This window comes from Acromyrmex echinatior, chromosome 1 (assembly GCF_024713525.1).
Source record: "Acromyrmex echinatior isolate Ae372 chromosome 1, ASM2471352v2, whole genome shotgun sequence".
Taxonomy (NCBI): domain Eukaryota; kingdom Metazoa; phylum Arthropoda; class Insecta; order Hymenoptera; family Formicidae; genus Acromyrmex; species Acromyrmex echinatior.
The window spans coordinates 14,225,788-14,250,673 of NC_141852.1; the positions used below are offsets into that span (position 1 = coordinate 14,225,788).

At 29.7% G+C, this 24,886-nt stretch overlaps 5 protein-coding genes across 14 annotated transcripts in view; 2 read left to right on the plus strand and 3 right to left on the minus strand.

Annotated features, from left to right (window-relative positions):
• The window catches only part of LOC147910988 (uncharacterized), a 320,664-nt gene extending 317,344 nt beyond the window's left edge, over positions 1-3,320 (minus strand). The window contains exons 1-2 of one of the 4 annotated variants that reach the window (XR_015547235.1): positions 2,488-3,316; positions 2,217-2,284 (exon numbers count right to left, since the gene is read on the minus strand). The gene's annotated coding sequence lies outside the window, so the exon portion shown is untranslated. Of the gene's footprint in view, positions 1-2,216 lie in introns of all 4 variants that reach the window. The other 3 variants (XR_015547234.1, XR_015547233.1, XR_015547232.1) reach the window with 3 other exon arrangements.
• A 665-nt stretch (positions 3,321-3,985) lies between these two features.
• Positions 3,986-12,829, minus strand: LOC105146925 (uncharacterized). 6 transcript variants are annotated; one of them, XM_087412808.1, is made up of 8 exons: positions 12,639-12,828; positions 9,060-11,374; positions 8,885-8,971; positions 8,716-8,802; positions 6,982-7,672; positions 5,839-6,163; positions 4,955-5,014; positions 3,986-4,249 (listed from the first exon to the last, which is right to left on the minus strand). In XM_087412808.1, exons 1-4 carry the CDS (start codon positions 12,691-12,693, stop codon positions 8,755-8,757), a joined length of 2,505 nt encoding a protein of 834 aa, XP_087268934.1. In that variant the 5' UTR covers positions 12,694-12,828; the 3' UTR covers positions 3,986-4,249; positions 4,955-5,014; positions 5,839-6,163; positions 6,982-7,672; positions 8,716-8,754. The 6 variants fall into 6 exon arrangements, 5 of the variants coding, with proteins under 5 accessions (XP_087268934.1, XP_087268923.1, XP_087268955.1 ...); XM_087412797.1 differs by having other exon boundaries at positions 6,594-7,672; XM_087412829.1 differs by having other exon boundaries at positions 5,839-7,672; positions 8,716-8,798; positions 12,639-12,829.
• Positions 12,830-15,660: 2,831 nt separating this feature from the next.
• On the minus strand, positions 15,661-18,776 carry LOC105146927 (lysosomal aspartic protease). Of its 2 annotated transcripts, none has more exons than XM_011057574.2 (9): positions 18,454-18,776; positions 17,829-18,055; positions 17,339-17,460; positions 17,049-17,254; positions 16,779-16,907; positions 16,551-16,695; positions 16,325-16,417; positions 16,077-16,253; positions 15,661-15,998 (listed from the first exon to the last, which is right to left on the minus strand). In XM_011057574.2, the coding sequence occupies exons 1-8, from the start codon at positions 18,513-18,515 to the stop codon at positions 16,095-16,097; spliced, it is 1,143 nt and encodes a 380-aa protein (XP_011055876.1). In that variant the 5' UTR covers positions 18,516-18,776; the 3' UTR covers positions 15,661-15,998; positions 16,077-16,094. The 2 variants fall into 2 exon arrangements, with proteins under 2 accessions (XP_011055876.1, XP_011055877.1); XM_011057575.2 differs by having other exon boundaries at positions 15,662-15,906.
• A 2,113-nt stretch (positions 18,777-20,889) lies between these two features.
• Positions 20,890-22,970, plus strand: LOC105146929 (zinc finger SWIM domain-containing protein 7-like). The gene is made up of 4 exons (XM_011057578.2): positions 20,890-21,267; positions 22,046-22,277; positions 22,421-22,671; positions 22,752-22,970. Exons 1-3 carry the CDS (start codon positions 21,141-21,143, stop codon positions 22,581-22,583), a joined length of 522 nt encoding a protein of 173 aa, XP_011055880.1. The 5' UTR covers positions 20,890-21,140; the 3' UTR covers positions 22,584-22,671; positions 22,752-22,970.
• Positions 22,538-24,882, plus strand: LOC105146928 (cell cycle checkpoint protein RAD1). Its single transcript, XM_011057577.2, has 5 exons — positions 22,538-22,671; positions 22,752-22,970; positions 23,865-24,059; positions 24,307-24,582; positions 24,748-24,882. Exons 1-5 carry the CDS (start codon positions 22,570-22,572, stop codon positions 24,775-24,777), a joined length of 822 nt encoding a protein of 273 aa, XP_011055879.1. The 5' UTR covers positions 22,538-22,569; the 3' UTR covers positions 24,778-24,882.
• Positions 24,883-24,886: the final 4 nt, after the last annotated feature.

Consider the following 24,886-nt stretch of genomic DNA (forward strand, 5'->3'; position numbering starts at 1 on the left):
CCAAGCAGAACAATAAGTCATTATAATATCAAAATGATGTCAAAATGACTCCAAAATGATCATTAAAAGTCATTTTTCAATCATTTCCGATTCATTTTAATGTCATTTTGACGTTATTGTGACTTATTGTTCTGCTTCGAGTAGTTTAATTTTAATCTCGATTCGACGAACTCTTTATTTTTTTCTATAATTCAACACTGAAACAAAATATATATACTAAATTCTAATAAATATTTATTTGAATAGTATTAACTGAACATTTATTTACGATAAATAAATATTTACTAAATAAAAAAATAATAGAGTACAAACATCAATTTAATTCTTGTATCACATAAATATATGTTCATAAATATTCACTTAATACTATTTAAATACTATTTAAATATTTATTATAATTTGATACATTTTTCTCTATAAGAATAAGAAAAAGATGAAGAGTAAATTGAATCGAGATAAAGGACGGTATGTTTATAGTCCGTTCTTATATCAAAACTATCTTAAAGTAATGTCTTAAGACGCTAATACGTCGCTCTGATTAGTTCGTGACTTCTCAAGATTGTACTTAAGACGGTCTCAAATATAAGATCTGACTATGAACACTGACCAAAGAATCTACATTTGATAGAAACTAGAAATGGACACTAGAGGACACTAGAGGACTGTTTTTGAAAACTGGTACGCCCTCATGTATGTTAATATAACATCGCAATTAATTACGTACCGATCGAACGTAAAACGAAATCGATTATCCCTGGAGTAGATAACTGTGATTTACTGATGGTCAAATAACATACTACTATTACCATAGGTACGTTATTTATCATGCTGTTATTTATATTAGGTGTTGGAATTAATTCGTAGCGTTTTACAAGTGATGGGAAGTACTTTCATTAATGTATTTTTTAATGCTCATGTGAAATAAATAACATTCTTTCATTAAAAACGCTACGAATTAATTCCAACACCTAATAATTTCCTGCCAGCACTGAAAATCTACTGTTTGCATTCACTACACAATAAAAAAATTTGTGTATTTGTGTTACGGAAACGGTTCACTCACGATTTTGTTAAAATTTTGTGTTGAATTTTTTAGTATATTTAAGTGTTAATTTAACATAATGTGATTATGTTATTTTAATTTTTTTATGAAATTGATATTCAATGTTTTCTTAGTTTTAAAATGACACAATTTGTGAGCAAGTAAACAAGTAACACAAAAATAATGTGTTTTAAAATGTAAATTCTACAGCAAATAAATAAAATACGTGTTAATTTAACATATCATAAATGTTAATTTTTTTAAAAAATATGTGTTCTCACGTTTTTTTTACCAACTATCGATGTTATCTTTCTTTGTATTTATTCTCTTACATAATATTTCTGTTACCTTCTAACATATTCATCTTGTGTAAAATTAACTCAAAAATTTGAATGGGGACCGTTTGGGATATGCGATTTATGTTAAGTTAAAAGATTGCAACACATTTTTTGCAACTGTGTATAAATTTTTAGTACTGGGCCTGGGTCTCTATTTTTTAAAAGAAGCTTACGGATCCGTAAGTAAAAATCAATTGCTCGGTGAGACTGCATTCCAAAAACCATAAAAAAAAATCTATTGCATCTTTTAGTCGGTGAATGTACGTTAAGCACTGATATGAATGTATAAAACACTTTAAATCTCCAAACCAAATTTCCGCTAATTAATTTTATATATATATATATATATAAAATTGATTAAATTGCAATTGCCTATTGTAACAGTTATAATTATTTCTGATTGGTCAATATGATAACTTGTGCAAAATTTTTTGTATGATATAATATGTAAAATTATTCTATCTGAATTAGTAATATTGCCTGTGAATTAATAATATTGTGAGATGATAAAACCATATTATTAGTTATCAATTACTGTTTTAAGTATATAAATATATAAATATATGCTCTCTTTATGTCACTATATTTAGCTTGATGACGCTATGATCGCATGATGAATTTGTCGCCTTATCTCTCAAAAACTGTATCCGGCATTAGATTTTCCATTAGATCGACACCGAAAAATCTCAAACTGTCAAAATTCGCGACCGGGGATTGTTATATTAATTCGTGAATTACTGGAACGTGGTAGCCTATGATTCTTTCTACCGTTACAAAATTGAACTCAGTGAATTCAATATCAATCCGTGATTATTGGTAAATGCATGTGTAAATACCTGCGATCTTGCACACATTGCACCCTGCATTTCCAGAGCAGAATATCCATGGCCAAGATAGCTGGTTCCTTTATTCGATCACCGTTATTCGATTAATACACCATACAACATGACATACGATACACATTTACAACACATTACATTTGAAGATTTATCGCGTCACTACTCCAACATGCTCCTACTTGCTCCAACCGTAGCTCCTACTCACTTTAACGAGCGCCTTTGAAGCATGCTGGAGTATGCGACGCGAACAAACTTTCAGATCATACACCTGTATTCCCATCATCTGCGCTGTATGTATACACGAAAATCTCTTTTAGATGACGGTAACAATAGCAAGAGGCACACGGAGCAACTTAAACGCGAGTACGCACTCCGTCCCGACTGTCTACTGTTTCGACTGTCTACTGTTTAGATTGGGCGCGCAATTGCAATCCCGTGAAATTTCAAATCGAGAGACTGAGGGAACCAATCACGTCACTGCGATTGCGCGCACTTATTCAAATTTCAAGGAGATGCTATTATAGAGTTGCCAGATCTATTCAAAAATTATTATATATATTGAGATTTTCTCAATACTTTAAATATACTTTATACTATAATTTAGATCAATATTTATTTGTATTTTCTTTCTAAAGTCCCAAAAATTCTCCTAAATGTCTTATACTCCCAAAAAATCTTCAGTAAAAAGAAAAATCTTTAAATTTAGGAAATCCTGCCAACTTAGTAATAAAGTGCTATTACCGTTATTTCTATCATTCCATCTTTATCATTATGTTGCCTTATCTTTACCATTACATTGCACTTACGATTAGTATGATGCTTGTTGACATTTGAGATCCGTTCTTTTTAATTCAATTGTACGGTTTATCTTATCTATTTTTTTCACACAAAAGAGAAAAAGAGAAAAGTATAAACTATACACACACACACACACACACACACACACACACACACACACACACACACACACACACACACACACACACACACACACACACACACAAAGAAGTTCAACTAAAAAGAACAGATCTTGAGCTTTAAAAAAAGAAAGAGAGAACGAACGAGTGAGTTAAACAATTAGAAATGTTTCTTTAATAATTAAAATTCAAGAATGTTTTAATAAATAGAAAAAAAAATTTCTCTAAAAATTCATCTAATGATAAATATAATTGTTTCACAGATATTGTAAATTTAATTAAAATATGAATGGACTCTAATCATGGGAATTATTTAACATAGAAATAAAATTCAAAAGATCATAAGGAAAATAGATGAGAAAATTGTATTCCATAGTTTTAATAAAACTCTTTAGTAGAAATCATTGTAATACAATTTAAAGCTTGATTAGAAAAATATTTGTCATAAAATATCTACGTTTTTAAGACATCTTATGAATCATAAATATTGTAAATATAAATTGAGAAAGATAACGATAAGCACTATCTCGCGAGTTATCATAAAAAAAATTTTATTTATAATTGGATCTGTCAATTTTTAGAAATCAAGGATACTGTATGACTTCTTCAATTTTAAACTTAGAACTTTTAAATATAAAAATTGAAATTCTTGGGGCAAAATTTGATTGTTTTATTTTTTAAATTTGAACAAATATTTTCGATAGAATTGATTGTTAATTTTTTATATTATTCTCGGCAAAAATAATGTTATATTTAAAAAAATCTTTCATTACTGTGTTATATAAATGTATGGCAGTATTACTATTCGCATATGAAAGAATGGGAAAAGTATTAAACATACAACATATATAATGTACTTAAAGTGAATTTTATTAATTCATTGATTGTTTATCTAACAAAAAAGCGAAGGATTCGCATCTCTAATTTTCACTAAGCATAAAATTTTACATTGATAGTAATGCATTTGGAATATTGCGCACATGTTGGATTTATTTAAGCGCATTACGGATCTATTATCACCTTCAACATAGACTGTCCTTGACATGATTATTAATTAACAGGTGCAAGGCTTGCACGTACATTTTCCACCCTGTGTCTTGCAGTTACATTGATCTGTAAAAAAAAAATATTTATTTATCATAAAGGCGAAGGTTTAAATTTTTCTATAAAAAAAAAATAAAAGCAGCCGTTTATATAAAATTTAATAAATAGGCTTTAAATAACTCTTTAAAAATGTTGACTATTCTTCTCATTTTTTGCAAATAAAAATTTTAAATATTACTACTTTTTGCTATTTACTATTTGTCAATAATGTAAAACAACAAATTATGAAAATAACAAAGGAAAATATAAAATATACAAGAATGAAAGAACTGAACAGAAAAGGAATGCAGTGTTCCGGGAAACCGTGACTCATTACGTATAATGATCGAAATGACCGTAAGTATAGCATAGAAGCTTCGAATAACATCACGTGTAACTGCGCCGTACAACGAAATTGCATCACAAGTCCCGCGGAACTGCGATGTACAGTGTTAAGGGATATTAGCAGGCGTCGACGGCGGCCGTTATTAATCGGTCATTGTCCGGGATGAAAAATAAAAAATAGTACAGTTACTAGGTGGCGCACGTTCTCGTTCATCGATTCTGCTTGGAAAAAGAGACATTCCGATGCGTATTGTGAAAACGAGTTCGACAGCTTGTAACTGGCCGTAATTAAGAATAATAACTCGTTAGAAAGGCATGACGAGCAAACAGTGAAATGCGCAATTGGAAAAGCAAGTGCACAAAATATAACATTTCTAATATAAATATTACCTTTGCATCCGGAATCGCAGCACGAGCAGTTATCACCGCACTTGCAGTCCTGGCATTTGGCTGTAATAAATTAAAAAAATTATTTTAAAAATTTCAAAATAAATTAGAATTCATATGAAATTATAGAATCCTATTTTTTGTCAAAGCGGACATCGGTATTTAATAATATATTTCTAAATGCACATATAAATTTACAAATGCATTTTTCAATTTTTCTATGAACTATATGTCAATTCGGTTTGTCGAATTTAAAACACAATTACAAATTAGAAATAATATATAAAATTACATTGGCTATCAATTTAATAATGATGTTAATAGTCTCTTAAAACACTGCAGCAATGAACTTGGAAAATAGAATTCTTTTTCTTATTTAATTTATTCTTATCGGTCTAATTAAAAAAAAATATTTTTGTAAATTTCGACCTATAATTGTTTAGAATATATTAAATATATTTAGAATATACATATTTTATATATTAGAATGTATTAAATATGTATTTTTACATATTTATATATATATATATATATTAGAATTTAAAGATATATATTAGATATATACACATATTAGAAAGAATACAATTCTAGGCATATATATTTTTAAGAATCCACATTATTTAAGAATCGTGTATAACATTCAACAATTATTCAACAAGATATTTCAATAATTCAATAATTAATCAACTGTCCTTTGACCATACATTGCTGAATAAATGATAATTATAAATCAATCGCGTGATAGCTTAAAAAACATTGATCTGTTTTCTGAATATATATTTTTCACTATGCCTCAATAATTCCTCTAAAGAGCAACAATAATAATTGAGGAAACGTCATGTTAAATTTTCTATTAATGTTCATTAAGCATTTATAAGCATACTTACTCTTGCATTTATCGCAACCTGGTCCCGGCATTTTGGTCGGCTTTAGCTTGTCGCTTCACAGTCGTAACTTGAACTTTCAGATAATGCAGCGGAATGCTTACTCGCCGGTAGAACGTCGTGGCTTCGAATTTATCGATCGTTCCCCACCATGGTCGGGGGCTTGGTTCCGAGCGGTTTGACAAGCGCAATGTGTCGCGTGTGCAATCGTCAACATGCGTGCTATGCGCAATTTCTCAGGGCCGTGTGACTCCAGCGAATTTTTCTATCAGGTTACCGATTAGGATGATGCAGAAAGAAGTGTTATCTCTATTCAGTCCCAACATTCCTGTAGACATTTTTTAATTTGAATTAATGCGCGTTTATGTCTTAATCCTTAATACAATGTTAAAAAACATTTGTTATTATCAAATGCAAAATTAATAGTCATAAAAATCAAAATGTTAATATCATACGAGCGAATCAATTCATAAACTCAAAATTCATAAACATTAAAAATTACATATAAAAATTAAAATGATATCAAATAAATTTAATCAGCAGATTTAAGGATATACTAACTTCGGATATCTTAACTTTTATGACTTATTGTCTCTAATAAATTTAATTTAACGTACAGTCATAAATTGAATATTATTTTGTATGAATAAATCAGGTATTTAATGTAAAATAAATTTAGATTCGTAATAAAAAAAGCAATTGTAGAAAATAACTTATTTGCGATCTTCATTTGACGAACAATATTTATAAATTTTTACACATTTTTACGATGATTGACCGGTGTCTATGTTGTTGTATATGTATCAGGAAGTAACACATTATGTAAGATCAAAAAAGTTTTCAAGTCCGACATATCAAGGGCGCTCAAATCACGCCAACAATACATGTCCTTGTATTCTCTTTCCTGATTGTCTAATTAAAAATTCAGTGCGATATTGGCATACATCTCGAAGGTATTATTGATTCAAGATCGACAGCCCTGTCGACATTATCAGTAGAAAACCAATCACGAGAATTGTAAGAACGACGCAGTACTGTTGCACCATATTGATAACGAAGGAGAATCTTCTACATTCTAAATTCTGAAAACCGCGCAGTTGATAAATTCTACACACTCTTCGAAATCTTTCCATCGGGCTTTTTCACCTTTTTGTCATCTTTGCGCCATTTTTCCATAGTAAATTTTACGTTTCTCGTAAAATTGTTCTTGTCGAGCTTCGTTCGTAATAATTCCCACTAAAAAGTCTTCCGTGTTTTCTTCTCGTTCTTATTTTACATTAGAGGTCTATTTTGTCTAGCGATGTGTGTAATATTATCTCAAATTTCTTTGCAATTGTAATAACGCTCAATATAATGTTAATATTAGGATGATAAAACTTGAGAATCAAATAGGTAAATTTGCTATTAGATAAGAGTGAAAATGTGTGGACTTTTGACGTTATTTCTCTTCATTATATCCATTTTATCCGCATACTATTTCAAGAAATAGATTTGAATTCGAAAAAGAGATTTAATTTTTCTATTATCTCCGATATCACAAGAAAATCAACTTATCACAAAATTATAACTGTGATCAACTGTTTCGAAAGATTGCTTAATCTTGCAAAACAAAATGATATGCAGTAAAATATAATGATTTTACAACACAATGCAAAATAATTGGTAATCCGAAAGAATAATTACAATTTAATAAAATTGCACATTTAATAAAAACTTAGATAGTCAATACATAAAAAAATTATAATTTTTCATAAAAACAAATTAACATGGCGTTATAGAATGTTTTCTTCTGTAGAACTTCGGGTTAGTCCATGTGTTTAGATTGATTTTGTACCTCCTAAAATAATATAATACAAAATTTATATTTAAATATATATGTGCACGTGTGTATCACATTTTTTATCTTTTCTTTCAAAAACGAAGATCAGAAAATTTGGACTATATAATATTATATTGTATTACATATAAATAATGTTTATTTCTTATATTATTTTTCTTACTTACATATTTTTATATACAATATAATGCTTAAAATTCCTTTAGTCTTCATTTTTGAAAGAAAACGTAAAAAATCCTAGCTAGAAACTTTTGCACATTATTTTGTATATATCAACTTGATCAAAAATTTTAAACACATATTTTTCCATTCATCTGGAATCTTTTTACCTGCGGTTATCTATTGTACTGAAAAAAAATTTACTGATTTTATGAAATATTTGAATGGTACTAACGAAATATTTACTTACAATAAATAAACATTTAAAATAAAAAAAATTATACTTAAATTAAATAAATATTTGTTTACATTTAGTAAATTCGTTAGTACTATTAAAACAAATATTTAATAAAATTCAATACATTTTTTTTCAATGTGATTATCGACATTATGTATAAGTTTAAAAGGTTCTTGAAACAAAGAATAATTTATAGCAATAAAGAATAATTAATATATAATAATTTAAATGTCATAAATTTTTTAGCTAAAACTTTAAATAATAAAGCGTCTAACATTTTTAACTAAGGCTCTATATATATATATATATATATATATATATATGTATGTATGTATGTATGTATATGTACGCATAATCAGAGTTAACTTTAGTAAATATATACTTACTACTTAATGTACACATTTACGTATTAAAGTAAATATTCTATATTGACTACAGTAAACGTATAAGTTTACTAAGTTAACACTTTAACTTGTCCACGCGTGTGTGTGTGTGTGTGTGTGTGTGTGTGTGTGTGTGTGTGTGTGTGTGTGTGTGTGTGTGTGTGTGTGTGTGTGTGTGTATGTATGTATATATATGTATATATATATATATATATATATATATATATGTATTATTGAATCTTAGTTTATAAATTCAATTTCACCTTCGTATGAGATCTTTTTTTTTGTATTATACAATGCAATCATTCGGTTTCATAATTTCTCACTTTTAGATTTTCTGTTTCTTCTATCTAAAAACAATTTTTAAATCATTACTAATACGTTATTTTAAAATTAACTAACTAAATTTTTGATACATGAATTATTGCATACACGTGAATGCGATGGATAATTGTAATGCATTTTTGGATGTAAAAAGTTATCGGCAACATTTTCATCTCCTATTGTCCCAGTCAACTTCTGAAATATAATGTGAGATAAATTTCTAATACATTGCAGAAGATCTTGCGTATTATATTTACATATTTATTATAATATTGTTATTTACCTTTTTTGGTTTTGGAGAGAGCTGAAGTTTCATTTTTGAATTGGACAATTGTGTAGTCTTTTTTTTAGGTGTTAATAGCATTTTATCTGTTATAGGTTTCAGATTTTTAATCAGATGGGACTCAGCGCCTTTTATGTACATTCCAACTGGCGATATTACATGATCATAATTTCCTATTTGTCGATAAATGTTCTTTGCTTGAGGACTTACATGCTTGTTTTGCTTATTCATTCCCGGTAGTAAATTGGGAAAGTACGTGCGTTTTGGCTTACAATTCTTGTTAACAAGTGTCTTTCCAGGAGTTATAAATAATCGTGGCTTTGTAGCAACCGTTTTTTTTGTCGACGAAGGACTAATACTCTTCTTTCTCGGTGAAGGCTTCGGTACTTGTAAAGTTTGCTCATCCTCTAATACGACTGATAGCGCGCAAATATCTTTGTTGAACATTTTCTCCGCTTGGAGATCTTGTCTGTCACAAGGAGTGCGAGGACTGCTCAATCTTGTTCGATGAAATAAATTGAGCAAAGATTTGTACTTTTCCAAATAATCTTGATATTTCTTTACACTCATGAGAGTTTTCATTAATTTATTGTCAACCTCAATCGAAGAATCGTTGATATTTGGATGAATTTCTTCCATCGGCTTGAAATTTTCGTCAATTTCCATCACTATCTTTGCTGTGTCGAGGCACCTCTGTCTTTTTTTCGCAATCTCATACATGACCGTACTCTCAAAATCGTTCGTTTCGATCATTTCTTGACGCTTACCATCTTCTGTTTGCTGCTTAAGTATATCAAGTACTGCCTCCGAATCCATTCTATCGTACTTTTCATTTAGTAACAATCTATATTCCAGATTCTCTTCAGATAATTTATTGTGCTGGTATGTTGAGTCCAAAGTTCCACACATTCCAGCTTTTTTTATCTGCTCATGAATGATAGGTGAATTTTCCAGAGAGGCCATTTGGTTTTCACAGGTACGCAAGATATTAGCCATATTTTGTAAAGGAGACTGTGACAAATTCTTCTCCCTTGGGACAGTATAGTCATTATCAGGAAATAACTTTTTGCACATCGTTTCTAAACTTTCAAACGTATTTGTATCGTTCAATAAATTTTTCGTAACATAGGAAGTATTTTTTGACATACGCCAACACGCTTTCTTGGGGCTTTTAGTATTACATTGGGAAGAAACAGGCGTTGTAAAATGTAGCCTATCTGGAGATAAAGCACTCAGAGATTTTCGCAAAAGAATGTTAGACTCTTGGCTTTTTCTTTTCGTACAAATTGGTGTCGACATACCAGGAGACTCTGGCCATTCAGGAACGGTCTCGTCCTCTAGAAATTTACGCATTTTTCGAAGTTCTTCATTAAATCTAAATAAACTGAGTTCTGGATATTGTGACTGTGCATGAGAATCGTTATTTATAACAGATTCTTCGATTATCGTTAGTAAATTTTCTGTAAAGGCTTTTGGTGCATCGTGGTAATCTACAGATAAACGCCTTAATAAACGTTGTTGCACAGCTGTTTCTTTCAATAGCTTTTGATCTGCCAATGACTGTAGCAATGTTTTTAACTCAAAAGGACCAAGTTCGTCTTTGGAACTCACTTCGCTGTTTGAATCAAGCTGATTTTCTTTTGAAGAATCATCTTTTCTGTTTAATAAAACAGAATGTTTTGATAATGATAATGCTTCAAAAGAAGGAACGACTATTTCAACTTCCTTGCAACTTATTTTTTTCATTGTATTTTTAATAGGAAAAGAAAGCCGGTCACCTTTAATATTGTAATTCCTATCCCTCCTCAAAGCTTTATCAAGCACAGTGTAACTTTTTGATCTTTTAAGTTCTCGATTAAGTATTATATTTCTCAGTGACTCTGCTGACATAGAACGTGGTCGATTATTAAGGTCCTGTTGTCCCATGAACTTTTTATTTAAATTACAAAAATTAATGTCTTGGCTGACATTAGTTTCAAATAGTGTAGAACTTAATTGTTTTTTAGCACCATCATATTCATTATTCAGGTATTCATTATTAAATAAATTTATACATTTATTCAAGTCTGGTTTGATTGACAAATATGATGTTCCATCTGATACAATCAATGCATCATCTATCAACAAAGGATGCCTGTTTTTACATGCTATATTATAGCTTTCCTCAGCAATATTGCACGAATCTGAGATAAATTGCTGATTGGTTGAACTACCAGCTAGAATTACAGACTCAACACAAGATGTATTCTCCGAACAGCTATGTTTATGAAATTCATCTGATATCTGATTTGATTCATCCTTATTTATTGTTTGACCTGCAAACATGCATATTTATATATAGTGTCTTCTATTTAATGTCAATTAAGTCGACACTAGTATCGTTTTGTCTTTATTGGAGTGCAAAGAAAGATAAAACAATTGTGTCGACTTGTGTCACTAAAAAGATAAAACTTTATACATTTAAATTTGAACATATTATAAAACTATAATAAGATTATTAACATATTCATAACTATAATAATTTACATAAACATTGATGTTTATTGGCAAGAATAGTGTAACATAATGATGGTTAAGTCTGTTCTTTTCCATACCAGGACTGAAACTCTTGCATGATTCATCTTTCTTCTTTTTTTTATATTGGAGAAAAAAAGACAAAACGAACTGCAAAAACATTCATTCCTGAGATAAAGAAAAGAACACTTATTATATCTTTATTATTTACCAATGGTAAATAAGGATGAAATAATTCACTTATGTTACACTACCTTTGCTGGAAAACAAAGATATAAAAATTAATTCCATTACTTTAAATACGAAGCGCCACTACAGTCCGAATGTTAAGATGTTGAACTATTATAAAAATTAATTTTACTAAAAATTTTTTTCGATACAGTAAATATATGGTTATTGATTGCCTCCTCATTTTTATATAGAATACTTATGTATATTATATAAAAATAGAAAGGTATATTAAAGACCACATATGTATATAGACAGTAATTAATTACACATACAATATATACAGTCTTGATACAAAATATTGGACACTTTATTAGCATTTAAAATTTTAGATAAAAATTTATAGCATTTGCTATAAATTATCCTTTGTTTCAAGAACCCTTTAAGCCTATTTTACAATGTGCTCTTTGTTTCCTGTTTTTGTTTTTTACCTTTTGTTTTTTTTTTCCTTTGTAATCATTTTATCGACAATTGTATTTCTTGCTACATATTTCTTGTTTCATTCGAAGTTCATTAACTTTTATCTCGGGTGATATAAAACAAAAAAATGAATAAAAAGCAAAAAAACAAGATGTAAATAATAGCAAAAAGCAAGAAACAGAGAATAAAAGCACATTGTAAACAATTTTTAAACTTGTGTATAGTGCCAGTAACCAATAAGTAACAAAGCAAATAAAAGAATTAGAATCTTTAGAAGAATGAAAAAAAATGCCTAAAATTTTTAGTCAAAACGGTATAATAGGATTATGTGTAAAACTACAATAGATTTCACTTATAAATACTGACTATAAACACAATAAAGAAAACATTATCGCAAGAAAACATTATCGTACTTACGAAAACTATTTAAGGAATCTGCAAAATTATGGGCACGTCTCCGTCGAATGCTCATTTTAATTTCTTAGAAAATATCTGCTACGTACAACAGTAATAATGTGAAAACAGAGCAATTCGCTCGAAAAGTCAGGAATTCAAGAGAACGTGACACCCATAACGGCTCGAGTACGCTTACATTCTACTGAAACTGAACTTGTTTTCGAATGATCAATGGTACCAACATATTCGATCACGTGATAACGTAATTAAGCCCGGATCCTCATACGGGCAACAGCGCTTTGGCACAGAGCGCTGTTGTTCGGTGTTAGAACGCTGATTGGTGAAAAATGGATAATGAAAGTAAATTTTACTCCACAACAGACTTTTCACCAATCAGCGCTCTGTGTCAAAGTGCTGTATGAGGATTCGGGCTAAGAGGTTTGTTCCATAAACATAGCCGACGGCACATGATGCTTGTTTTCCTGCTGGATTGCTAGCTGAATTAAAATCTTGACACCATTTAGCTGCGATGCTGGCACTGATAACATGGTTTATTCACATCAGGTCTGTTCAACTTACTTATACTTTTTACACTCTTCGCTTTCTCTCTTTTCAGCGCCAAATACAATATATATATCTATCTCATTTTAAGTGTAAAAAGCGTAAGCAAGTCGAACAGGCCAATTGCTTGAAACCCCAAAAAATATTTGCACTTAAAACGGGATAGATATGTATTCAGGCGTTGAAAAAAGAGAACGAAGATGCTAAGTATAAAAAGTGCAAACAAATTTATTAATTAAACAATATGTACATACACACATATGGTAGAAGAAACTTAAGTATGCTCTTGCATACACGTTTCTAACAGCCAATGAAAACGTGACATCATATTCCTCCATGTTGTATTTAATTATTGGGTCATCTAAAAAGTATCCGCGGTTTTTTGTCATTAGATGTGTGTTGATGGTCATATATCTAGTGACAAAGTATCGCGGATACTTTTTAGATGACCCAATATATTTGCTTACAATATATAGTATATTGAATTTGATTTTATCTTTTGTAATAAAAACAGATTTTCTACAAACTTCTTCCCATTTCAATATTAATGCTTTCTGTTTTAGGAAACAATAAAAAATATATTTCTGAATTATTCTTTTCGATGATAATTTTTACATATATATTTATTTGGTAAGTACTCATTTTGATCTCTTGAGCTGTTACTTCAAAATTACTGCAGTGCAGCAAATGTTTAAACAGTTAATTAATTTAATTAATGATCCCTTTTACACATTTAATACGTAACCAATAACTTTCTATTAAATTATCTTAATTTCAGTATATTATCTTAATTATACATAATATGCGTATCAAGTGCTCAATGTAAATTAGGTCAATATATTATTGGATCTTTTAGTTCTTTGCTGAATCTAAGTATAAGAATCACAATCATGATAAAGAATCACTTAGCCCTCACTAATTAGTTTTTTGACTGCTAAATGCAGTCAATATAGAAAATTGCTGTTTCTTAAAAATTAAAAGAAAACATTATTTTCAAAATAATTCATTAGAGAACAGAAATACATGTATATATATATATATATATATATATATATATATATATATATTCATATATTATTCGTATATATGATGATCAAATTGAACACGTTCACTCTCTGTGAATTAATATAAACAAGAAAGAAGCACATTATTAGCTACAATCAATATTGTCTAACTGTGTCAAATTATTGTATATATTCCATTTTTGAGTAATTACGACACGTGATATACAATATTTAATTTTCTTGCCACTTCAAATACCTACAATGAATTAAAAAAAATTGTATAAACATTTTTATAACTGTTATTCCACTACCCAGTAAACGAGGATGGATTGAAATAAATTGAAACGGATTTAGATTTTCAGAAATATTGATTCACGAATGTTAAAATAAAAGCTTTTCAATCCTGAATGCATTTTTATTCATTTATAGAAATTGCATGGAACATATCTCTATGCCTTTCAATCTAAAAATAATATTAGCTTTTCTGCACACAAACACAATTGTGAATACTGTATCATTCAAAATTTTGAATAGGAAATGCAATTTTTCATCCAATTGAATCTAATTGAATCCAATTGAATCCAATTGAATCCAATTAAATCCAAAAAAAGTATTCGCTATTTAAAATACGTATTCGGATAGAAAAAAACTTTAATCCATTTTAATCCATTTTCATTTACTGGGATCTGTAAAAAAAGAAAAAGTAATATTGTTATACAAAATTTATTGCATTTAGTCGATGATACAGATGACTCGAGAATTCTCTTAAGGGGATCCTAAAGTGAAACCTGAACTCCAATGAAATTGCTATTTTACCGATAAAATGCGACACATCAATATATTTTTATATGCTACTACATCAATATCGCACTTATACATACGTACAAACTTTCTAATTAATCTTTCATATTAAATAAAACCTATTTCTAAGTACTTAACATTGTTTATGTAATCTCTAGATTCTAGTCCAAATCGAGATTGTTTTATACGAAGCATACATTCGTACATAAAGCAAACATTATTATATGAGTCGACGTTAAAAGTCAATAACAAAAAATCAGTAACTGTTTTCTACGTTTTTTTCGTTTTTGACCTAAAGTCAACCGGTTTGGATTACATTATCATTCACTAAGCGCTAACTAATTAATATTTTCCCTGCTGAACGCAATCATTGTTTTATACAAAGAACGATTGATATCATATTTTTAATTTGATACTTAGAATTCAACAAATCTTACTTTGCATTGTGAATTTGAATATAATTTACTTATACTTTTCCTTATTATATATATATATATATATATATAAGAATACAAAATAAGACGAGAAGTAAATAATTCAAAAGTAACAAAAAGTCTCAAGGCGTCATCTTTTTTTTTAAATATTGTGTACACTGCGTAAATTTTGTGTAAAATAAAGTTATTATAAACTGATAATCATTTATTATGCAACACAATTGAAATATCTAATCATTAAATTGAAATACGTAAATTATCTGTGCGCGTAATGAATCTAAGAAATAAAGTAATAAAGTCTAATTATCGCAAAAAAATGTAACGAATAGATTATTTTATTTATTTCGTAATATACATTAATATTTCGACGGTCAGACGGTTGTCATGTGACTTTTGGCGCGTAAACTTTTGGTGAGCAGCGTAATATATTTAACGCAGATATTCCTTTACTCGTGCAGGCAGGTAAAAATAATGTCGTACATCTTCGTTCTGAATTTTTAAAATATGACATATGTATTTATCTAAGAACATATTACTTAGATAATCGCAAATGAAAATTACAAAGCAATAAGAATAAGAATCTAGAATCAACATTTTAAAAAAATTTGATACAATTGTACGCTTAGAATTGTCATTTAGATCCAACTTTTAACAGTAACCTTTTGAGAAAGTAATATTTATTTTGCAGGGGCAAGTCCCACTCGGTCATTTTTCATGTCGAACTTGACATAGTAACGACGAAGAAATACATTGCCCAAAATCCACATCGTTTCCATATCTTTATTCGCACTCTTAAAAGCGCTTATACACTTTGTTTTCTTATTAATTTGTTCGAGCTATAACAAATTGATTGCGGCATGATGTTTCTACTCTAAAACATTTTAAAACATTATTTGACAATATTTACCTTAATAATATAATCTTCACCAGTGAGTTCGAATAATTCACCACCTAGGTAGAAATAGACGTAGGGCAAATCAGAAATATTGTCGCAGTCCACCTTTAAACAAAATTTGGTGTTAATAAATATTAGTGTATAATCAGTAATGTATCAAATATTATCTAATATATTTTAGTAATCTGTATATTATTGTTGAAAAATAGCTGCCATTGCAATAAGTGTCATTATTTACAATCATTTCTTCCTTAGTATAAGTAGCTCCGATTAGTCTATTAATATTTGCGACATCTGATGATGGTCCAGTTATCCTGAGCGTGAGCGTGTCGAAAATAGCTTGACAGCCATTCATGCATAAAACTGTATCTTCTATTTCAATTCTACAGTACAATAGCGTTATTAACGATTAGTTAACATATAATTTGTAGGTAACATATATATAATTTAAAAAAGAATCACGTACTGATCTATAGTAAATTTCCAGACTGTTTCACGGATGACATCAACGTACGTTAATTTGCCTTGGTAAAACCTTTTATCGGAGCCACCTAATATCAGTGTATTATTCCATTTTCCAGATTTCGAGGGATACCTGTATAGATTATATATTTTTCAATATAAAGAAACAATATTTTTATAATATAGAAAGGCAAATTTTCTAAGATGAGGGAATGAACTGTGAAAAATAATTTTGGCACAGAAAGATAAGAAAGGGGTACGGAAAGATACATGCCGATTTAAATATAAACTAAAAACAGGTCGTGACAACAGGTCTAATTCAACCATATTGGTGAAAATAAGAGACATGTTGGGATACTTGTACATTGAGGAGAAACCCATTCCTAAGATACCATCGAATATCAAATTGTTGAAGAATCGGTTCATTCCGACTACATGTATTTCTCCGAATGTCTGATTTGGAACATTAGTTCCAGCAATCTACAAAAAATTGATGTTTTTAGCATATTTTTACACTAAAATTGAACCCAAATAGAACTATTTGCTTGACGATGATTTGCTCACATTTATTACATCAGTAGATAAGAATCCTATCAGCCTATCCTTATTATCATATACAAAACTGAAATATTCATAACTTGATGAGTGTGTGCTGGATTTAGTGTAATCGTATCTATTACGTAACGCTGTAAGAAAAATCGTAAGTAATATTAAATTAATATTTAAAAAAAATGGAAATATTAATATTGGGAATTATCAAAGATTCATTAGGTATAAGTTTAATATAAAAAAAAGTTTATTATAAGACTTTTAAGTTTGAATTTTAAGTTTTAATATTGATTTTTACAAATAATATTAATTGTTAGATAATTTAATTTTTAAATCTAATCTTACTTTAACGTTACAAAAAAGTAACGACAAAAATAACTTTACTTTCCAAATAACGATAACGATAACGCATTACTTTTTGAATCATTTTAGTCATCATTTTAGTAACGTGTTACTTTTATGAAGTAACTTTTTCAATTATGTATTATGATATATTTTGACTTACAACAAAGATTAGATCTGCAAAGTTTCGATGGTATCCATAAATCTGGGAAAGTAATGTCAATAAGTACATTAAACTTTTGTGGTGGAGTTCCAATTGTGATAGTGCCATAGTATGCATCATTTCCATCATAATGCAAGGGTAACTTTATAACGCCAATCCTTTTAGCTAAACGATCCTGTGATGATCGATGATCGATGATCGTAGAGTTTATTTTGTACAACGGAATTCTTAAAGCAACAAATAAACTCAATTATATTATATTATATATATCCTACATGTACACATATATACGAATACACGAATGTCATACACATACACAAATTTTGGACAAATTAATTCATGATCTTAAAACACTTCTTATTTTTAAAAATTATTAAAGCCTCAACATTTTGGTATTAAGAAATAAATATTATTTGCATTTATCTATTTACGCATTATATGCTGTTTAGTTATTTTAAATCAGAATTTCTTCTTTCATGACAAAAAAATTAAAAGTATAAACCCTAATAAGATTCTTTAAAGCATTTCTCTATTTGCTTCACTTTGACATGTATTTGATATTTTTCTACAGATTTGTTCTAATCGTTGAAGTACTTATTGGAAATCTATATTTATATGTGCTCACCTTTGCAATTCCGCGTTGATTAGCACGGAAAGTATTACGATCGTCACGAAAAATCGAAACATGTTTCGCAAATTTCCTGATTAAAGTCAGAAAAATTAAAAATATTTTAGAGACGTTATAATTCTTACTCTTTCGTCACATTCAAAATACACAACAGACAAAGGATATAGTCGATCATTAAGCTGATATTTATATGTGAGCTTGTATACTTCTAAGAGAAAATAAAAAAAAATTGCGACAGAGTGCGCAAAGCGTTCTGAAAGTGATCCTAACAGTTTAATTTAGAGAACAACAACTTTAAACAAGGTTTTGAATAACAGTCACTTTTAATGCCATGTTTTAACAACTCCTGAAAAAGAAAAAAAAGACAGAAAAAGAAATAAAGAAAGATACATAGAACAAAAAGGGGATTATTCAAAAATATCAAAATTAATTATTCATAAAAGGATCAAGATAACAATCATGTATCACGGAACAGATATTTCGTACGATTCATTTATAAAATGCGATGGAGGGTTTGATAGGAATAGAGATTGATAATGTGTTTTGTATATTTGATTTTATTTTACTTAAATTTTCTATCGCGGTCTTATAGAGATTCTCTACTTCTGATTTATCGCCTGAATTCCTCGTATTCATTCCTGTTTCCGAAGATTGCACTTTCTCATCCCGGATGAGCCCCCAATTTTTCAAATTCTGTTATGTTCAAGCTCCGCACACATGGAGCTGAGGAGGGGGAACGCAACAGGAACCGAATTATTAGATCGATTTGGTCGTGTTCAGGTTCCGGAAGGGAGCTCCGGAAGGGGGAAGGACCGACGCAAATCGGTAGGTACTTCGTTCTGAACGGTTTCCTAACGGGGATGAATGGAGGACGGAGTGGAAATCTCAACTCGTACTCCGTTAAGCGGACTCACGAGTCGAACGTTTAGTTTAAAGGGCACAAGCTAGGTCAGTGTGCCAGGAGGGGCGCACTTTCAGATGTGTCCGTATACCTTGACTTTCGGTCATGGAACTTAATTCAAGTGACTTAATCCAAATGGGGAGAAGGCGAAGTGCAACCACGAGAGAGCTTACAATAAATACAAGGAGAGGTTTTCAAATTAACAAACGTGGGTGTAATTTAATAATTTAGTACTATAAGTTTAGTACTATAAAAGCAATATTTAATAATACATTTTTCTAAGTATAAAAAGTATGTGTGCGTGTGCGCGCGCGCGCGCGCGTGTGTGTGTGTGTGTGTGTGTGTGGAAAGAGAATTGTATGTTATATAGGCGTTATTTTGTGTGAGAAGGATTTGGAAGGAGGAGGGGAAATTAAAGTTGTGTAGGATCGTATGATTGGAGAGAAAGAGGATCGATGGTATGGGGATTGAAAATAGGCATGTTGTCTATTACTCGATCGTTGGTAGGGATGAAGTAGGGATGAAGTAGGACATATATTCCAATAATTTATGGGCGTTATGAAAGAAAAGAGGAAGGTGACCAGGGGGAGAGTAAGCGTCGGTTTAAACGCGAGGAATTGAGTGGTATGCGAGATGGGAAGTTCCTCAATTAAGAGGTGATACCGGATATGGAATCAGGGGAGGACTGAACGGGAAGAGGTCATCGAAAAAGTCTGGGGATAGATCAGAGAGGGGAGAGACAGGAGAGTTTAGTGGCGGCGATAGAGTCGGGGGTGGAAACTGGACGACCGGAATCTGTTTTTGGGTTGATGCTTGATTTAGTGGAGATTGTTCTTTAAAGTTTTCCGCGGTGTTAGAGCAGACACGAGCGATGATCGGCGCGCTATTATTAGTTCCCGCTAGGATGACGAGGGGCGGAAGAACTGCGTGAACGCACTAAAAATGCTAACGAACGCACTAAGAATTTATATTTTTTAATTATTCATTTAAAATACAAAAATAACTAACAAAGAACAGAGGTACTGAGAACCAGGTGCGGATAATTAAGCGCAAGTTTTATAGATTTTTTTTTATCTACGAAACTTGCGCTGTATTATCCACTAATTCTCATTAACCCTGTTTGTTAATTTTTTTGTATTTTCAAGATTGAAAGTCTGTTTTAATTATTATTATTTATTACCTATTTATTTTTAATATGATATTGTAGCATTAAAAGTATGCATACTTATTTATATAGCATTTATATAATAAAAAATTACGAATTTAATAATGTATTATTGAAATATTTATGTTAATAACAAATTTTTATTAATTGTCGGTAACGTCATCGTTCTTCAATTATCCCCGAGTTCTCTGGACTCCATTGATTCGTCAATGGACGATACAATTTTATCGACGATACAATTTTATCGATAGTGTCAGAAAATGTATGTCACGTAATTCCTAAACTGAAAATAGATGTACTGGCGGTAGTATACGAGCGATTTCGACGGCAACAAGAAAAAGGCCGGCATAACCTCTCTCAGGTTTCTCTCTAGTTTCTGGCTTCACTCTTCATAATAATTTCGGGTAGATAATCATTCAATTAACAGCAGTTAACAGACTTCTTTACGATTGTCAGATGATATTCCTCTTCCATTTATTTGTGATTTGACAAAGACTTTGATAAAGACAAGTTCGAATCGTATTTCAAAAGCATATTGGATAGGAGATATATGATAACGAATGAGCATTTTGGTTTCGGGAAAAATTCAAATACGGAACCGTAACCTCCATTTACTACATGAATTCATATCAACAGGTAGTAAATACCGGCTCTCAACCGCCTACTGTGTACGATCAGAAGTATGTAGATTTCGTGGATAACGTACTGAAGGAAGTAGCCGACGATTTTGAGAGAGAGAAAAAATGTATGTGACACATTACGCCGTTTAATAACTTGATACAAGTCTGTTTCTTTTTCTTTTTTTTAATTTATAAATGAAAAGAGAGCGTATGCACGAATTTTGCTTATTCTCTCAAAAATTATCGCGAATATAAAAACCAGAAGAATAATGAAACCCTGGTGGAAAAATTTGTCCAAATATGTCCGAAATCATCCTAAATGTTTCCGAAAATTATCGAAATGTACAAATTCGGACAAATTCGGTTACAAATTCGTTTACATAAAATGAGATACTTTTCATCAAATTTCGGTAATACTGTCTGAATTTGTTAGAATTTGTCAGTTTTTATATTTTTCAGAAACTGACAAATTTTTTCCACCAGGGAAGAGATTTAAGTTAAATAGACAAAGGATAGACAAAGGTCAACAAAGGTCGATATTGCAAACACTGAAGCGTTTTTTATTTAGTCAGTTTATAAAATTCTTTCTTCCAATTGGTTCATCAAATGCTTCAAAGCATTTGTAGCGAGACTTTGACCACAGCCAAAATCTGTAACAAATAAGTACATAATAAATTTTCTTTATTTTTAATTTTGGGATAAAGATTACATATGATCATAAAAGTGTGTTAAAATAAAAGCATTAATTTTCTTAATCTGATTTTTTACTTTTCATTTTCTTAAATTTTTCTCCTTATTTTTGAAAAATTATCAAAAATATTTAATAATTTTCAAATGAAATCAAAACTTATTAAGTATAAATATTTATAATCTATTCGGCAATAAAGTGATAAATACTTTCAGTCTCCGATCAAAATCTATTGAAACTACACAAGTTGTTTGATGGAGTATTTGAAAGAGCCTTAGATTTGTACGAGCAACAACGAGTGACACAAATTTCTACATCCAATACGATTATAACAGAGCCGTGCAAAGGGATTAACGAGGCCAGCTGGTTAATGCAAGTTAAAGGGCATTCTGGAGCATTGTACACACTTTTTCCAGAAATAAATTATTGTACTTGCGCTGCTTTCAGGTATAATATCCTATATAAATAAATTATTTATTAAAAAAAAACAGAGCAATTATGTTTTTTACATGTATAAGAAGAAATATCTCTGGCACATATTATACAAGATATCATGAAAAGTTCTTATAAAAGCTCTTACAACGTTACAGACATCAGGTTCTAACAGATCGGTCTGCTTTTACATGTAAACATGTTTTGGCAACTTGGCTAGCCAGTATTGACAATGAGAAGCTGTTACATCAGCAATTAACACAAAAGCAGTTTAATAATTTATTGTTACATCAGGCTTCAAACAAATATGATCCCCTCTAACACAGAAGACTACATATTGATTGCAAAAGTGGGATTGACAAATCTAAAGATTATAATAGAATTATTAAAAGCTACTAACTTTAAAGAGGTACTTACGGGATGTGTACTTATGTTAGAATATATTTGCGTTTTTCTATAAAAATGGTATAATGTATGATTATTATTTAGATAGCTACTTGCCTCGGTAGTGAAAATGGATTGAAAATCACAGTTGAGGATGCAAAATGTATGCAAGCCAGTGCATATATCCCATCTACAGTTTTTGATGAATTTGAATTGAAAGAAGACGTGACGTTTTCATTAAGTCTGAACATATTAGTGGATTGCCTTTGTATGTTCTGGCCTACTTCACAAGAAGATTCCGTCACAGTGCAAATATTTTACAAAGTAAACAAAAAACGTGCCATTTCAGTATAAAACAGAATAATTCTCATCTATTTTTAAATTAAAAGTCCGAAACAAAAAACTTGATATAAATTCTTACATTTGTTTTTCTGAATTATAAAGCCTGTTTTTTAGCTTTTATTGTTTATTTTGTTTTTCTTTCTTTTTTTAATATAGAAAGAAAAAGAGAAAAAATGAACAATGCAAGAAATTCAACTGAAAAGGAAAAATTTATACTAAAGGAGCGAGTTTAAAAATGGCCAATTTTATCCATGAACGGAAACCTATAAAATCTCAAAAATAATTAAAGGAGTCTTATTACATAAAAAATTTAGAGTTTAAAAAAAGTGATCTTCATGTAACCTTAAAAAATCAATTTATTTCGAACATTGATCTATTGCCGTTTCAAACATACAACTTTTATCTGAAACATTTTTGTCTAACGGGTTCAGTTTTCGATATATTTCGATATTTCATTTATTTTAAATAGAATATCCCATATATTTATAGATCTCCCTGGTAGTGTATTATTACAGTATTTAATAGTCCCACATGTATTAAATGTAAACACATCATTAGTTTTGATATCTAACATTCATTAGAAATAAAATGAGTTTTTTTTTTTGCAAAGCGTTCAAACAATCTAATTTATTATTTTTGAAAGATTTTCCAAACTTTCCTGCATAAATAAACTTTCTTTTATAAATGTATGGACTTTTAAGATGATAACTGCATAGATTTCCGTTTACAGGTGTCCGTTCACGGCCAAAATTGGTCATTTTTAAATTTTCTTCTTTAAAAACAATTCAAACTGCACGTATTTAATTGTAATATTAAAGCAACGATATCATTTTTTTATTGCTGTAACAATATTGATATCATAATTATTCCTTGTAGGGTACAGGCTATCCTCTAAGTATTATCATTGAAGAAGATGGAATTATAACAGACTGCTCGTTGAAAACTTTAGAAGTAGAGGAATTGTTAGATTTCCATCTTGATACAGAAAACGTTGTAAATAAAGTAGTGTTGCAAACAGAATTATTGAAGGCTGTCATGGCTGAATTAGATCCAACTAGTCAACTAGTCAAGGTATAATGAGCGATTTCAATTTCAACTCGAGTTTTAAAATATCTAGAAATTTATTAGGTGTTGGAATTAATTCGTAGCGTTTTTTAATGAAAGAATGTTATTTATTTCACATGAGCATTAAAAAATACATTAATGAAAGTACTTCCCATCACTTGTAAAACGCTACGAATTAATTCCAACACCTAATAATTTTTTTTTTATTTTCGGCTTCAACGTCTCTTTGAAATATAACACTTTCATGTTCTAGTTATGTTTATCGCCAGAAAAACCCTTCTTCAGAATTAGTTTGGAAAGTATAGGCAGCGTTTGCCACATCGACTTACCACATGATAACGATTTAATAGACACATTTCAATGTACGACAACGGTTACATCCACTTTTAAATTAGAGTATATTAAACCGGCAATGAAAGCGTTATCATGTGCAAGCAAGGTTTCCCTAAGAACTAATAACGCCGGTCTATTATGTTTTCAATATATGATTAAAACCGAAAATGGAAATACATGTTACATGGAATATTACGTAAGATTTTTTATAATTAATTGAACAATCAAATATAAATCAGAGTATCATCGTAATATTAATTTAATACTAAATAGTTTTCACAATTGTATTTTGTATAATCTTATATTTTGTAATGCATATATCTGATATATACGATAAAAATTTCTTATATTTCGTTTACAGATCTCTCCATTAATTGAAAATTTGGAATGATGAATAGTGATGATATAAACATATCAAATCAAAAATAAAATATATTCAGATGCCCATTTTATGTATAAAAATTACTTTAATAAATACTTAAATATTTTTTCTACATATT

Coding starts and splice junctions, on each gene's coding strand:
- LOC105146929 (XM_011057578.2), top strand. CDS start 21,141: ATGAATTCATATCAACAGGTAGTAAATACCGGCTCTCAACCGCCTACT. Junction 21,268..22,045: donor TTTTGAGAGAGAGAAAAAAT/GTATGTGACACA, acceptor AAATACTTTCAG/TCTCCGATCAAAATCTATTG. Junction 22,278..22,420: donor TGTACTTGCGCTGCTTTCAG/GTATAATATCCT, acceptor ACAACGTTACAG/ACATCAGGTTCTAACAGATC.
- LOC105146928 (XM_011057577.2), top strand. CDS start 22,570: ATGATCCCCTCTAACACAGAAGACTACATATTGATTGCAAAAGTGGGA. Junction 24,060..24,306: donor CAACTAGTCAACTAGTCAAG/GTATAATGAGCG, acceptor TTCATGTTCTAG/TTATGTTTATCGCCAGAAAA. Junction 24,583..24,747: donor CATGTTACATGGAATATTAC/GTAAGATTTTTT, acceptor TTTCGTTTACAG/ATCTCTCCATTAATTGAAAA.
- LOC105146925 (XM_087412808.1), bottom strand. CDS start 12,693: ATGAGCATTCGACGGAGACGTGCCCATAATTTTGCAGATTCCTTAAAT. Junction 11,375..12,638: donor AGATTCCTTAAATAGTTTTC/GTAAGTACGATA, acceptor GCATGTTTGCAG/GTCAAACAATAAATAAGGAT. Junction 8,803..8,884: donor ATTATCCATCGCATTCACGT/GTATGCAATAAT, acceptor AATTGTTTTTAG/ATAGAAGAAACAGAAAATCT.
- LOC105146927 (XM_011057574.2), bottom strand. CDS start 18,515: ATGTTTCGATTTTTCGTGACGATCGTAATACTTTCCGTGCTAATCAAC. Junction 17,255..17,338: donor TATCTACTGATGTAATAAAT/GTGAGCAAATCA, acceptor AATTTTTTGTAG/ATTGCTGGAACTAATGTTCC. Junction 16,696..16,778: donor TGGAAATTTACTATAGATCA/GTACGTGATTCT, acceptor ATTGTACTGTAG/AATTGAAATAGAAGATACAG.